Source organism: Lampetra planeri, chromosome 2 (genome assembly GCF_965212315.1).
Source record: "Lampetra planeri chromosome 2, kcLamPlan1.2.h2, whole genome shotgun sequence".
Taxonomy (NCBI): domain Eukaryota; kingdom Metazoa; phylum Chordata; class Hyperoartia; order Petromyzontiformes; family Petromyzontidae; genus Lampetra; species Lampetra planeri.
Genome location: NC_136108.1, coordinates 12,746,006 through 12,761,987, shown reverse-complemented (window position 1 = coordinate 12,761,987; position 15,982 = coordinate 12,746,006). Strand labels below are relative to the sequence as shown.

General features: G+C 45.8%; 1 protein-coding gene across 1 annotated transcript in view; it reads left to right on the top strand.

Moving 5' to 3' along the window:
• LOC144728360 (sodium channel protein type 2 subunit alpha-like) overlaps positions 1-15,982 on the top strand; it is an 82,153-nt gene that overhangs the window by 20,804 nt on the left and 45,367 nt on the right. The window contains exons 10-14 of the mRNA XM_078607744.1: positions 723-962; positions 6,743-7,144; positions 8,066-8,201; positions 8,670-8,908; positions 12,570-12,743. Of these exons, the coding sequence (XP_078463870.1) occupies positions 723-962; positions 6,743-7,144; positions 8,066-8,201; positions 8,670-8,908; positions 12,570-12,743 (1,191 nt within the window). The remainder of the gene's footprint in view (positions 1-722; positions 963-6,742; positions 7,145-8,065; positions 8,202-8,669; positions 8,909-12,569; positions 12,744-15,982) is intronic.

Here is a 15,982-nt window from a genome sequence, read left to right as displayed (position 1 = left end):
GAATACTTGGACATGTACCTAACTTCTTCTGGCGCCTCTTGCTACATATTTGAAATTTCTTTTTTCAATTTGCATGTATCTTTGTCTTTTTTGGGATAAATATACAACTTACTTGCACCCGTACCTAACCGTTTCCGACGCCTCTTCCTCTGATGTTACGTTTGCTCGGTTTTTTATTTGCGTGTTTTTTTTACGACCGTTAAATACCTAATTTGTTCATTGTGTAATATTCTTTGAGGACCCTGTACTCGTTCTCTACAATATTAATGTCGTCTCTTTTCCCCATGATGCACATGTCCCACTGTCTTGTATTATATTTTGAGATGTGGTTGCCTTTTTACGTGCATTGCATTGCGCAATATATATCCACTTCGTATTGTGCATTGCGTTACGCTAAATAAATCCACATTGTGTTCTGTGTATTGCGTTACGCTGTACAAATCCACATTGTGTTCTGTGTATTGCGTTACGCTATATAAATCCACATTGTGTTCTGTGTATTGCATTACGCTATATAAATCCACATTGTATTGTGTATTGTGTTATGCTATATAAATACACATTGTATTGTGTATTGTGTTACGCTATATAAAGCCAATTGTGTTGTGTGTTGCATAGCGATTTGTAAATCCACATTGTGTTGTGTATTGCGTGGCGCTATATAAACCCACACTGCGTTGTGTCTCGTGCTGTGCACGCTTGGGTGTGGCTTGCCGCACCAGGGGGGCACAGGGGACAGCGAGCCCCTGTCCCGGAGCTCATCCGAGACGTCGCGCCTGAGCTCCAAGAGCGCCAATGAGAGCAGGAATCATCGGAAGCAGCAGAAGAGGCAGAAGAGCGACTCGGACGAGGGGGAGGAAAAGAGAGACGACGAGAAGATCCCCAAGTCGGTGTCGGAGGAAAGCATGCTCCGCAAGCCGGGCAGTCTACACGGCAGCCGCAAGTACTCGACGCACCGAGAGGTAAAGCAAGATCCACACAGATCCACCCAGCTACAAACAGCTCCACGCAGCTACACACAGCTCCACCCAGCTTTACGCAGATCCACGCAGCTCCACCCAGCTCCACGCAGCTCCACCCAGCTCCACGCAGCTACACCCAGCTATACACAGATCCACGCAGCTATACACAGATCCACGCAGCTACACACAGCTCCACCAAACTCCACGCAGATCCACACAGATCCACCCAGCTACACCCAGCTCTAGTCAGCTCCATGCAGACCCACCCAGCTCCACGCAGCTACACACAGCTCCACGCAGCTCCACCCAGCTAAACACAGCTCCACGCAGCTCCACCAAACTCCACGCAGATCCACACAGATCCACCCAGCTACACACAGCTACACCCAACTCCACGCAGATCTACCCAGCTCCACACAAATCCACGCAGATCCACCCAGATCCACACAGATTCACCCAGCTACACCCAGCTCCACACAGATCCACACAGATCCACGCAGCTAACATGATGTACTATATTATGACAGTACATTCGAATATAACACAACATAACAATTGTATAATACATGTATACGCAGTGTAACATATAATATTGTAACAATACATAACATAATAGTACAGTATAAAATATAATGTACGATAACGTAATACGTTACATTACAAAAAAATGCAAGGTGTTTTGCATGACACGAAGAATTAATCGTCCAGTATTTACCATCTCAGATTCACTCACGACACAGTCTTTATACCATCCAATGAAAATTAGCCATGGGAAATGATTTCAGAGCTTAACAAAGACGGCTGCATAGTTGGGCTGCTCAAGGTAACCCAGAGCCATACAAAAAGAATACACAACAAGTTTGTGTGAAGTTGTAGGGATACAACTGGAAAACACAGTGGATCATGGACATCGTTTTAGCTTGTTGTCCTACGTACGGTGTGAAATAAGTTCAACGCGCAGTACATAGATACATAGACTTGTAATGGATTGTTTGTCCTACGTGGCCCGACTCTTTTACATCATGTATCGTCTCTGTCTAGTTTGTAAAGTTTTGTTCGCTCAGTTTATAATTAAAAATGTAAACCAACCAATATATATAATCATCCATTATAATGGATCATTATGAAGCCGTCGCCATCTCTGATGGCGCTGCGATGCAGACACCCATTGAGCACGGGCATGTGAGCTGATGTCATGGCTCTTCCACGGTAGGTGCCCTCTTGGACGCCACGGTTGGCTACGTACGGTGTGAAAAAAGTTAAACATACATCGAGTATATAGGTTGATTATTGAAGGCATACCAGGATAAAAATTAAGAGGCGAGTCATAGCAGGATGCAGTGCTTTCGGGGAATTAAATCTGATTATGAAAAGCATCGTGTAACAATGAGCCTAGACAGTTTTCACTTGGTGGAAATTTTCGGCCACGACACGTGACTCAGAAGCTTGTGCTCTGACAAAAGAAAATGTAACAGAAAATGTCATTATAACAACAACCTTGGAGAGATGAACACTGTCAATTAGTCCGTCAGAGAGAGAAAGCCAAACACTGGTGTTCGACTGTTGAGCACGCACGTACTATCAGATTCTTTGACTTTATCAGATTCTTTTGGGTGTTGACTGTTATGTTAGTCGACTATCTGTGTTGTATTACATTATATTTCTAAGTTTACTATGTTTTGTTTTCTCTTTCATTTGTGCCTGATGATGATTGCTTGTGTTGCAATCGAAAAGTCGTATGATGTTATTTAATTTCTTATTTTCTCTTTCTACGTGACTTTACCGAAAGGACAAAAGAGTGTCAGATTCTTGGTTCGTTCGTTTCTCAGTCCGCGCTCGTCCTGGTGAGGGTCGCAGTGGCAGCATGTTGAGTAGGGAGGTCCAGACCTCCCTTTTCCCTAGCGACAGACTCCAGCACTACATTACTATGCACTACTACACGACCATACACTACACTACTATACACTACTACACTATATACTACTATACACTACTACATTATGCACTAACTATACACTATTACACTACTATACACAGACTCCAGCTCTTTCTGGGGAATTCTCAGGCGTTCCCAGGTTAGCTGAGCAACATAGTCCCGCCAGCGTGTCCTGGGCCGGCCCCGGGGTCTTCGCCCAGTGGGACATTCCCGGTAGAGTTCCAGGGAGAGTCTCCTAGGGAGCATCCTTACCAGGTGCCCAAACCACCTCAACTCGTTCCTCTCGATCTGGAGGAGCAGCAGCTCGACTCTGAGGCTCTCCCGGATTACCGAACTCCTCACCCAATCACGGAGAGTGAGCCCAGCAACCCTGTGGAAAAACCTTATTTCGGCCCCTTGTACCCGCGATCTCATCCTATCGGTCATCACCCAAAGTTCTTGACCATAGGTCAGGGTGGGTATGAAAATCGACCTGTAAACCGCGAGCATTGTTCGAGAACTCAGCTCCCGCTTCACTACCACGGAACGGTACAGCGCCCGCAACACTGCGGATGCCACACCGATCCGCAGGCCGATCTCCGGCTCCCACTTACCATCACTCGCCAAAGAGACCCTGAGGGCAGCTGTTCCCCCCTCACCTGGAGAGAACAATCCACCATCTCCCGGGAGTAACCATGACCTAAGATTTGGAGGTGCTGATCCTTATCCTCGCCGCTTCACACTCGGCATCAAACCGTTCAAGTGCACGCTGGAGGTCACAGACTGACGAGGCAAAGAGGACAACATCGTCTGCAAAAAGCAGTGATGGCATCTCCATGCCCCCGTACTGGATGCTGTCCATACCTCGGCTGCGCCTTCATTTCATGTCCATGAAAATCACGAACAGAATTAAACCACTTTTATATAACACCAAAAATATGGACACAACTCTGACTCCGGAAATAGAGGGACCGGATAGCGCACAAAAGCGGAAACGGTACATCATACTCTCACAGCATCTCCCACAAGACATTGCAGGGAACACATATGCTACAAAGCAGAGGAAGGCTGGAGAACCATACTCCCTTGACCCCTTAAATATCCGTGAGAGCGAAAAGATCTGGTCCATTGTTCCACGACCATGACAGGATCCACATTGTTCCTCCTGAATCTGAGGCTCGGCCACTGGGCGGAGCCTCCCCTCCAGCACTCTTATCAGATTCTAGAAAAGACAAATAAATACGAAATTGCATTATGCCTAGACCTTGGTTTTATGCTTTCAGCCTTGCGCCCTCGTTGGAAATGTTTGTGATGAAGAGAGACTTGCCGAATGACAATGGCCGCTAACCTTCCACGGAGTGGTACAGATATTCCATTGGCCTCGTAGGTGTAAAGCCTAAAATTTGATCTACGTGATCTTCCAACAGCGAGCATTGTGTTGGAACTGCTGCACCCCCTAGTGCTATTTTATTTTTATATTACGGCAAAAGGTTACTTAGGGACAGTGAGTCTATGGGTGCAGGTGAGGCTAAAAATAAAAGCCTCGGCTTCTGAGCTCTAAGAGTGAGTGGGTGCAATGCAGTTATCGTGAACATCATGTGGTTGAGTGTCTCAGAAACTGAAACGCATCACATTAGTCATGTTGACGTTACGTGAATTGTGAACCACGCAACCTGGCTCTCAAGTTTCTATTCAGAGAGGAATGTAATCCTCATATTGCCTGGGCATGCATTTGGGAGTTACCAGCATTAGATTATGATCGGTCAAAATCGATCCAAAAAAAAAAAGCTTTGCGAGGTGCCATTCAGGGTGAGCGTGGAGTGTGTTTGTGTGGACAGCACTGCGCAGGTATTGTCCCAACACGAGCCTGGGGGCTCCTCCGTGTGATGCGCACGACGTACTGAGACCTCATCTGAGCCGGAATGGAAAATTAACTGTAACTTGAAATGAGAAATTGCAACGCAGAATCGCCAGAGATGGCAGCGGCTCGGCAGAGGCCTTTATGCAGCGGTGGATTGGCCGATGGCCGATGATGTCATGAAAATGCGACTTATTTGTTCATTTAACACCAGGAAGATGCTCATAAAAATGTTCACAATGCTAAATTTGGTGAAATTATGATGATGTCGCACATCAGAAGAGCAACATTTTACAGTTTGATGTTTAATTTTGCTATCCAATCAAGAGCTTTGAGAGTGAAATTCATGTTTCCAGGGAATGGGTGGCAGTGGACGGCCATTCCTTCATTGTTTTTTCATTTGAAGTCGTTCACCACATTCACATCGTCGTGGAGTGTCCACTTGTGCGTAGGGCATTCACAGCGCCCTTGTGAACCTGGTGAAATTAAGTAATGAGGAAACTTTGCTAAAAGAGAAGCACATTTTTGTTTAAACAAAAAGGCGTAGACATGGCGTAAACGTTTAGTTGAAACGGCACGGCGTTAATGTAGTTATAAATCTGGGATTTTTAATATATTTTAAGTTATACTATTATTCGAACAAAAGCTTGCTATAAAGAAAAACTTGCTCATGTATTCCTCAAACAAAAAGCAAAACGTTGTAAAAAATGTTTCCTGGCTTTATACATACTTTACCGCCATGTAGTTTGAACTATGGGCAGTGATACGGCCTAACAGGAGTACATTCACTGCTTATTGCAGAGATTCACAGTTCAAATCCAGCAGCCACCCTGATTATAGCTGGGGGTGTAATGATCACAATGTAGTAAAACTGCTTCACAATGGCCGTCAGAGATCCCCTGACGCCATTCACAAGTGTAGACCACTGCCGCGTGCTGGCGTCGGGATCCCAATTTGCCAAATTCGAAAATGACCAACAAATTACAAAATTGGGATTATACATAGCAATCATTGCCCCCTATTGGCAGACGAATGCCCCAGGTCAGGCTTGCAAATGACACCATCAAAGTCTCTTGAGTTATCACCTGGTTAAACTAAATAAACTTAATCTTAAATCTTTCGGTAAAGTCACGTAGAAGGGAAATAATAAAATCATATGAATATAAAACAATACATTTCTCACGACGTTTCGACTGAGAATTTTTATTGTTTTATATTTATATTATTTTATTATTTCCCTTCTACGTGACTTTACCGAAAGAACCAAGAATATGAATCCCTGCAGTCACAAAAGCTTTAAATCAAAATGTAAACAAGTTGTTTGTTTGTCTGTCAATTTTTTGCATTGTACTCAAGCAATGTGTTTTATTTCAAATACTTCCCATACTAGACCAGTGCGGCGAATGCCCTTGTCCTAATGCCCATGTCCACATGTGTGAGGTCGCTGCCTTGCATCGGCAGTTACACGAGTTCAGCGCCGGACAAGAGCTTCTTCCTTTGGCGCGTGCATTGTTTCGAGCGGGGTTTTATTGCCCGAGGCTTTCACAGCCAATGCCACCACAGTAAACCATCGCTGCGGAGATTCTCCGATCAAAAGCCCAAGCAGCCTCCTGAGATTAAGACGTGCTTAAGTTCAGTGCCCTGCCACTAATTACACGAGAAAGAAATATAATTGATCAATATATTGCCTACTTCTTGTGAGTGTGGAGCTTTTATACTCTTAGGTTTTTTCGGTAAAGTCACGTAGGTAAAAAGAAATAATAAAAATAACAGAAATAAAATAATAAAGTGTGGAGCTTTGTTGAATGCGTGTGCAGTTTCTGTATGAGTAAGGCCAAAAATACCCTCGAAAGGGGCTCTCTAGACGTCCCTCTAGTGGAGTCCCTTCCGCCGCTAGTGGCGTGAGCAAGAAATTTCAGGGCCGCACCTTTGCACATCTCGCTGCCGCAGTGATAACTCGAACGCGCGCGTTGCTTCCCCACCCTCTCCGCCGCATTGCTCTGCCAGTCCCTGATCAGCATGTACTACAAGCCGAAGAGGAAGAGCAGCCGCACGAGCCTGCTCAGCTTCCGAGAGAAGGTGCGCGAGCACAACTCCGACAACGACTTTGCCGACGACGAGCAGTCGGAGCTGCAGAGCATGGCCGGGGAGGCCGGCAGCCGTCGCAACTCGCTGTTCGTGCCGCAGAGAGGCCACGGCGAGAGGCGCAACAGCCAGGGCAGCAAGCTATCTTGGGCCGGGCCGAACCCGCCCATCCTGCCGCCGCTCAACGGCAAGATGAACGTGTCGGTGGACTGCAACGGGGTGGTGTCACTCGTCGACCGGCCAGCCGGGACTTCGGTTCCCAACTCGCCCCCGGGGCTGCTGCTGCCCGAGGTGGTCATCGACAAGGCCGTCACGGATGACAATGTGAGGCTCGTATTCACGTCTGATCATAACCGCGTGCTTCACTTGCTCCGGGAAAGCCTTGCTGAGACTCAACGCTCGGTTCGGTCATGGGTTTGGTTGTTTGACCAAATTCTTTATGATTCAAATGTGTGCAATATCTATGGGATATTTTTTTCCGGTATAAAAGTTATGGAACAGAAATAGACTTTACCCTTTACAGAAATAATACAGGAGGTGTTTAGATATTCAAACACCAAATAGACACCTATTGCAAGGCATGTAGTTTGCATTAACCACACAAACTCAACCCAAGCTTTGAGTGCTTTGATATTTGCATTGCCTTTGTGCCGTTCGCCTTTTGGTGTTCTCTGGTCTCACACTGTTGAGAGAAGGCCACGCAGAAGGTTGTCTCTGGTGTAGGCCAGTTTCAAAAACAATGCATAGCTTATCCTAGCATGTTTGTTTGTATGTTTTACCACGAGCATGTGTGCTTAGTGCAGACTTGATGCCTTTGCAATAGGTCTCTGGTGTTTGAATATCTTAACACCTGTATTATTACCGGAAAGGGTGAAGCCTATTCTTTTTTTCATCAACTGGGCTCAGCGACCCATAATTAAACTCGGGTTTTAAGCATAGTGAATTGATGGTGTCAGCCCGGTCACCAATGACTGCATAAACTATTCATCATGTTAAATTAGGTTTTCACTTAATTTGACAAACTTCCAGGTATGCGAAACTCAGAAGCAGTCATATCGCATTCCGCAGTCCAATCTTGGAATGATGCATGGAATTCCAACGCGGAATAATGCACTGCTCTGCGAGTTCCAAATGCGTAACATTTTAAATCGTGGCACGCAATGCCAGCAGCACGACAGAATACATTTCGTAAGGGGAAAAAACTTAATTTGAGACTGGGTGATTTTCCGTTGCACTGTGACCCAGGCCACAACTGAAACGGAGCTGCTGAAAAAGTGGAGGCGTGGGTCCCAGCACACCTCCATGGACCTCCTGGAGGAGCCGGTGATAATAAGGAACAGGGCATACAGCGCCATCAGCGTGCTCACCAACACCATGGAAGGTAATCGTCCCTCTCTCTCCACCCCGCCTGTCCTGCCACGGGTCTCAGATGCTCCTGCGCTACCTGGCAACAAGCGGCTGCCACCTGTGCAGCATTGTCGAGCAGGTGTGCAGTGCCTTGTCGTTTGAGCACCACTCTTGCCCACACGTGTATGCGTGCGTCGGCAATATTATTCTCGAGTACGTGTATCTGGCCTAGCCGGGCCATGGCAACATCGTCTACGGTGGTGTAGACTCAGACTTAAATGAGTACTTAGCATGATGTGTACATATCGGCACTGGGAAGACAAAGGTGGTCAGGTATGGTGCTAGCCACACCACCCCTTCATGTCCTGTGCCAGCCCTTAAAAGGTGCTCACTAACAGCATGTGTCCCAAGGATCTGTTAAAGCCGAACCTGGGGGATCTTTGTCCTTGTCCTGACATCTCCTGAGATGCGCTCACTTGTTTGATTGCCCGCTAATTTGCAGAGCTGGAGGAGTCGAGGCAAAATTGCCCCCCGTGCTGGTACAAGTTTGCCAACAAATACCTCATCTGGGAGTGCTGCTCACTCTGGATGAAGGTGAAGGAGATCCTCAAGATGATCGTCACGGACCCCTTCGTGGACTTGTCCATCACCATATGCATCATCCTCAACACCCTCTTCATGGCCTTGGAGCACTACCCCATGACCCCGGAGTTTGAGAATGCCCTGTCCGTGGGAAATCTGGTGAGTTCACTCACACCCGTTCGTGGATTTTAACCCCCATCACAAATTCCAGGGTGCACTTTCTCATAACTGGAGGTGACACTGACATGTTTGGAAATCGCAAGGGTATTTGAACGCTTCTGCTGTTGCCCCCTGCAGCCTGGAACATCCCCACCAGTCATCCGTGCTGCAGACTCCCTCTTCTTCTAGATTTGAAGCTTTAGTGACTGCAATGATTCATATTCTTAGGTTTTTTCGGTAAAGTCACGTAGGTAAAAAATAAAAATTAATAAAAGTAAAATAAAATAAAAATAAAATAAAAATCACGACGTTTCGGAGGCAACACAAGCTTCCGTCTTCAGGTGGAACCGTCACAGCACGCTTGCTGTATCAAGTAAAAAAAAAAGACGGAAGCTTGTGTTGCCTCCGAAACGTCGTGATTTTTATTTTATTTTTATTTTATTTTACTTTTATTAATTTTAATTTTTTACCTACGTGACTTTACCGAAAAAACCTAAGAATATGATTCCCTCTTCTGCCTATAACTGACCTCTCCAATAATGATGATGATAATAATAGTCGTAATTATATCCCTTTGGCAAGTTGTTGTTGGACGAAGGCCTCCCCCCGCTGTCTTGGTCATGGTGATCGTTTGACCAAACTTTTCTGCGCTAGTCCACACTGATTGGTGAAGTGGAGACCCAGGAGAGATCACGAAGCACGTGCCTTAGCAGTGGTTGGGAATCGAACTGAAGCAATGCGCCACCACTCCTACTTAATAAATAAATCCATGTTTTAGGTGGCCGCACGTCATGGGCACGTCATGCTTGTTGCTCTTCTTGAGACGTGGCTACATTTAGATATTATGAAAGACTATCATTATTGGGAAGTATAAATCATATATTTTTTATTCTGTTTTTTTTAAACTACTATTTGAAACATAAAAACATGTCATAACATCATGTTTTGGTTTGTCAATCTACACACATAACATGTGTAAAGCGCCACCCCTAGAACTATGTTCTTTTTTACGTAAGAATTTAGTTTTTTAATTAACTTGACAAGTATTGCTTCTCAGAGCAGTATTTAATGCAATGCCTGAAAGAGAAATTTAAATAATCAATACAGAATTTCCAGTCCTTTACCAATCCACTGCTGGATGGTTGTTTGACCATACTTCACCACACTGATCCAATGCATGTTCGCGAAGGGGTGGCCCAGGACCAGTTCAGATATCCATCGCCACTGAGATCAGTCAAGGTCGAGAAGTAAATGCAGGTCGCCAGGTAAAGAGTGCAGTGAGCTCACCACTGTGCACCTACTCCTCCGTAAAGCGAAACACACGCACAAACTTGTGTGAGCAAGAGCATATCTATATCAAAGTTATTTAGTTGCACACACATATATTTTTGACTCCCCTGCTCTGAGCACTGCATCACTGATGTGAGTCGTTATTCACAGTTTTGTATATGTTGATCTGAGAAGTAAGAAGGCTGCACGACTGCTACTGCTGCTGTCACAGCTGCTGTTGCTGCCGCTGCTATTGCTGCCACTCTGACTCACCCTTAAAAACAAGGTTTTCGCCACGCTCCAGCGAAATTGGAACCCGATGTGAATTGCTTCACACTGTTTGATTTGGAAAAGTAGAACAACAAGCGATGGCTGACAGCTTTATGTCAAAAGCAAAATGGGGAATACATATTAATAGCTTCACGGGTGTCCCCAATTGTTCATTAACTTTTCAGCGACAGGCATTGTCTGTTAGCAGGGAAAAATAGTTTGTTGTAAAGGATGTGTCTGCCTTATCCAAACACCTGTTCTGCCCGCAGGTAAATGGCTGTAAAATGGAAGATTGAATGCCCATTCAATTCTGGGTCTCGGTTTTTTTCCAGAGCCTCTTTAAAGCGGGGCTCCCTCCTGCTCTGTGGCACTGTCATTGTGTTTGGCCGTGTGCGTGAGGTCCTTCGGCTTACTTGCTCTGTCGGATAACTTGCTCCGTTGGCTAGGCCGCTGCCAAGACAAATTCAGTCGATACACTGGCCGATTTATTTAGTTCTTTATTATTTGCGGTATAATTTTATTCCAAATCGAGACTCCAAGTCGGGAAAATAATTCCACTCGAAATGTTATGATGGCGATGATGACGATGATGATGCAGTGTTTACCAAATAAATGAAATGCCATTCTCTAAGAAATATATATTTAATGTACAGATCCTTTATTTTGTAAAATCGCCTTGAAATCCATTTGTAAACCCACTGCAGTTAAAATGATTTTCTTTACAAATATGGGCACACAAGGGGTTTTGCATCTGAAAGGTGTATTTGTGTTAAATAATATCATTTAAGATTATCAGAGTTTCATGGCTGTCAAGAGTTTCAATTTATTGGTGAAACGTTTGTAACTATGAACTTGTCTTTGTGAAAGAATAGACTCCTGCATATTTTATTACAGTATTTATGAGCTCAGGATATTATATTAACCTTACAGCTACTTTGTCATCATCTCGTATGACAAACTACTGAGAAGCCTCATCATAGTCATGTTTGTGGTCTGGTCAATACATATTTCATGGTACACTTTGCAAAACTTACTATCCAAATAAAGCTCTAGACATTTTTAAATGTAGAAACTTGCATGATTTATTTCTGTTTTTATTTGATTGGTGATGGGCTGTCAGCAAGGTTTATTGATCTTTGTTACGTAAATTATGCATCGTCATTATCATACTTTGCATCGCTATATTTATGAATATCACACTTATACATGCAGTCACATCTCTAAATTTCACTGTCAATATGTTATTGGTGTCTCTCCTGTTAATTGAAATATAGTGATAATGTATGGCCCTTTCTTACTCCACTGCTGGATGAAAACCTTGAAAACGACATCGGGGTTATTTGACCGTACTTAACCATGCTGATCAGTGCGAGGCAATGACAGGGAAAAGGGACCCGGGTCCGGTTCAGATATCACTCTCCTCTGATGTGAGCCATAGCTGGGAATCGAACAAAGTCCCCCGGTTCACAGTGCAGTGATCGTCAGTGCTGTGCCAAGACTCCACCACCTGAGCATTCCATTGATATAGATATGCACATGGCACATGTAGTCTGTAATACAAAATGCTCGAGGAATGTTTCGTGCTTTTAAAAGATGGGGACCTTGACCTCGTCTTCCACACTGAATTAGGGTTCCATGTACTTGCCTCACTGCAAGCAGTGTGCCAATTGGCTGATTGCATACTAAGCCACTCACTGTGGCTGATGAAAATGGTTGTCAAAGGTTTCAACCACCTAAGCTGGGCACGTGGTCTATACGTGTGGTACATATACGGTATGTGTGTAATGATGCGTCAATTTATCGCTTCGAATACATTTTTACTCACGATAACATGCGTTAAATCACGCCAGTTGAAACACTGATAAGTTTCTAAAATCCCTCGCCGCTGTCCACACAGCAATACAAGTGGGGACACCACATTCGCTCGGAAAGTCACGTGTAGATCTGCCTATCGTGGAGGCCCTTCCACCAGCAGTGGGAAGGTTGCAGCTTTAACCATTTAGCACATTGCATCGCAACCCCAAATAGTGACAATTCATCCAACCACTGTTAGAGGGGGGGGGGGGGTAACACTTCACTATCCTCACATGTTACATGACCCGTTCGTGCTGCCCAACCCCAGGTGTTCACGGGCATATTCACGGCGGAGATGGTGCTGAAGATTGCGGCTCAAGATCCCTACTACTACTTCCAGCAGGGCTGGAACATCTTCGACAGCATCATCGTCAGCCTCTCGCTCATGGAGCTGGGGCTGTCTTCCGTGGACGGTCTCTCTGTGCTGCGTTCCTTCCGCCTCGTAAGTCCCACCCCCCCCCCAAACTTTCCGCCCAACCCTCAACTATTTACTATTTTACTATTGCAAGGTAAGGGCCACAGAGCTATGTAGCTCTTTTTCAGAAGCGCCCTGGCCACAAATAACAGCCCAACGAAGTGGCTTATAGTAGCCAAGACAAAGATGCTGCGAGTTCAATTCCCGGCCACGATCAACATCAGTGACGATGATGTTGTGTAAAGCACTGGGAGACAAAAGCTACCAGGCGTGGTGCTGGCCACACCACCCCCTTGTGCGCTGTGCTGGTTGCATGCTCACACAACAAATACAAAGATCCCCCGTATAGCCTTAACAGACTGTAGGGGCAAGTGCTGTTAGCGAGCACCTACGAAGGCCGGCACGGCACATGAGGGGGTGCGTGGTCTGCACCATGCCCGCCACCTTTGTCTCCCCAGTGGCGATGTTTACACACTGCACCAGGCATTCATTTGAGGCTGAGTCGACCTATGGAAAGCCCAGGACTGAGAACGCACACACACACGCATCCATGCTCACATATGTATGCACACATACGCAACCTCAAACACCAAAACACTTGCACACTCATGCACTCAATTACTCAACCAATCACTCACAGCTCTCTTTCTTGTTTTGACTCACCCACCCACTCCTACAGACCCACTCTCCAGACTTAGAATGTGGGTTATGGATTTATTAAATATATCATGGAAAAATATTATAAAAACCGATGTTCAGCATAACATTGCAATTGTACAGGGACAACATGCAACAACATTCATTCTGACACGAACATTTTTTTTTTATGTTTTAGAGAGGTAAATGTTTAAGTGGCAAAAAAAATGTACTAATGAATAATTTACAAACCTGTCAATCCACTGCTCTGTCGATCATGGGGGTTGTTTGACCATATTTCACCACACTGGTTAGTGTGGGTTGGTGATGGGGGGGGGTCCAGACCGGTTCCGAATCACTCGCCAATGATGTTATCCATTCCTCACAAATAAAATTCAGGTTGCCAAGTTCATAGTGCAGTGCGCTAACCACTGCATCACCGCTCCATCCCACGTAGATTCAAAACAAAAGAAACAAAGGCAGATATTTTTATTGTCAATTCCAAACAAGAGTCACGCTGTTTCCGCAATTCTTTGTAATTATTATTGCCGCTGAACTCACTTTAATCTCGTTGACTTCAGTCACAAAATGTTTGATGAAGCTCTTCACATGCAGCACAATACAAACAGGAATCACCTGCTCTTTACCGCCGGTGCCGTTTGTTGTTCCAAGCCCGCACGTCTCCCCGCCTCGCTCAGCCCCAGCACACACACACACAGAGAGAGCTGCTGTCAAAGAGAGGCCGGGCAATTGTCAGACCTGTCACGTTTGCGGAAATTAATTTAATAGAGGTCGTCCGCAGTGAGGTTCGCATGACTGTGCTGAACGCGCGGCGTGGAGGAGGAGGAGGATGCGAAGCAGTGGAGCCTGCCGCTGTTAGCACAGCGACCCTCCCCGCTTTAATGGAAACGAACCCCAAGACAAACACGGAAAAATGTACAATATACACTCTCGCACAAACACTCGGAAGGATATGTACACATACAGAGATCCCCGGATAGCCTAAACACACCTTTTTTTTCCAGCAAGCGCTGTTTGCGAGCGCCTCTCAAGGCCGGCACTGTGGCACACGAGGGGGTGGGTGGCCAGCACCACGCCCGGCCGCCTTTGTCTCCCAAGTGGCGATGTTTACACATCGCACCGGCTAATCATTTGAGGTTGAGTCGACCTAGGGGAAACCCAAAAATCAGGTTAATATATTCACCACTGTTATTTTATCGTGAGTGTGGGAATCGAACTCGGGTTGGCAGTTACGCAACACAGTGCGCTCACCACTGCACCACCGCTCCGCACGCACACGCACAGGGACGCGCGCACATCGCACGTCCGCCCCGCACGCACACAACGCTTTGGTGCTTTTATTGCCACGGACATCTGCCCAGTTTTTACCCGAGCACAAAGCTGCCGCTTTGTTGACACTGCGAGAGGTGGGAATGGAGCGTTTTCGAATGCGGCCGGCTCTAATGTGCATTGCGCACTGTGCCGCCATCTCCCCCAGGGCACCGTGATGCCCCGGCGTGCACAGTGCATTGTGTGTGCGGTTTGCTCTGCTGCATCTCTTCGTCTAACGAGAACGCACGAGGTTTGCGAACCGAGGCGAAGCGCCCGGGCTTCCACCGAGGCCCAACGGGCATCCATTGCCCGAGCGCCTCTGGAATGGGCAGAACGTTTCAACGTGCGGCAACCTCCCCCGCCTGCTTTCCACACCCCCTTTTCTTTCATAAACGAACAAAAGCATTACTTAATATGCCGGGCCAGTCGATTTTCCAAAACAACACGTGGTTTGAACTGGTTGGACCCACCGACGCAGACGTGGAACCGTTAGAACCAACGTTGGGGCAACGGTTCCAACCACGTTGCTAGCGTCGGTCAATTGGAAAATTTAATTGTAGGATGGAAATTCGAAATCTCGACACGTTCATCAATTCCTCGCGAATACACAAACTGGTACAGTATATACATTTTCCTTTCAGGGCAGTTATTGAGAAACGTGTTGAATGTGTTTTTGCTATTTGTGCTTGTGCACCACAACCAATCCACTATCACAATCGTTTTTTGTACATTGTTTTTGTATATAAATATCATGTCAATTTTGGGACGTAATCTTGTTTATGTTTTCTTTAGCTATGAAACAATATTTTTTTCTCACAATAGGAATGCTCAATATTGTAAGGGTCGGTGTTTATTTATAGCCTCCTACTCCATAGATGTCCACAGCAATTACCTTCCACGTGACGCTAACGTTACAAGACAAAAAAGAAACCTCAGTGGCTTTACGGCAGTGTTTGGCACGAGTGAAGGGCTCTGAGTGAGCGCGAATTATAAAGCAGGGTCCAGTTGAGACTCGCGATCTACTAGATTATAGGGGCTCTGAAATTCAAGCGGGTCGTGAGATTAAAAAAAATTGTATGCATATTGAACTTGTTTGGTACCGTTCGTAGCCTACCGTGATAATTGGAGATTGCTAATTAGTGAGACGAACTCGATGTGAGCGATATCAATTCTGAAACGTATACAATAGCCTTCTGCCTTTGTGTGTATAGATGCGGAGATCCCACCAACAGACAGGGACCCGGGTAATGGAAATTTCTCGAAATGTAACTCATGACCTGGGGGCTGTCATCATCACC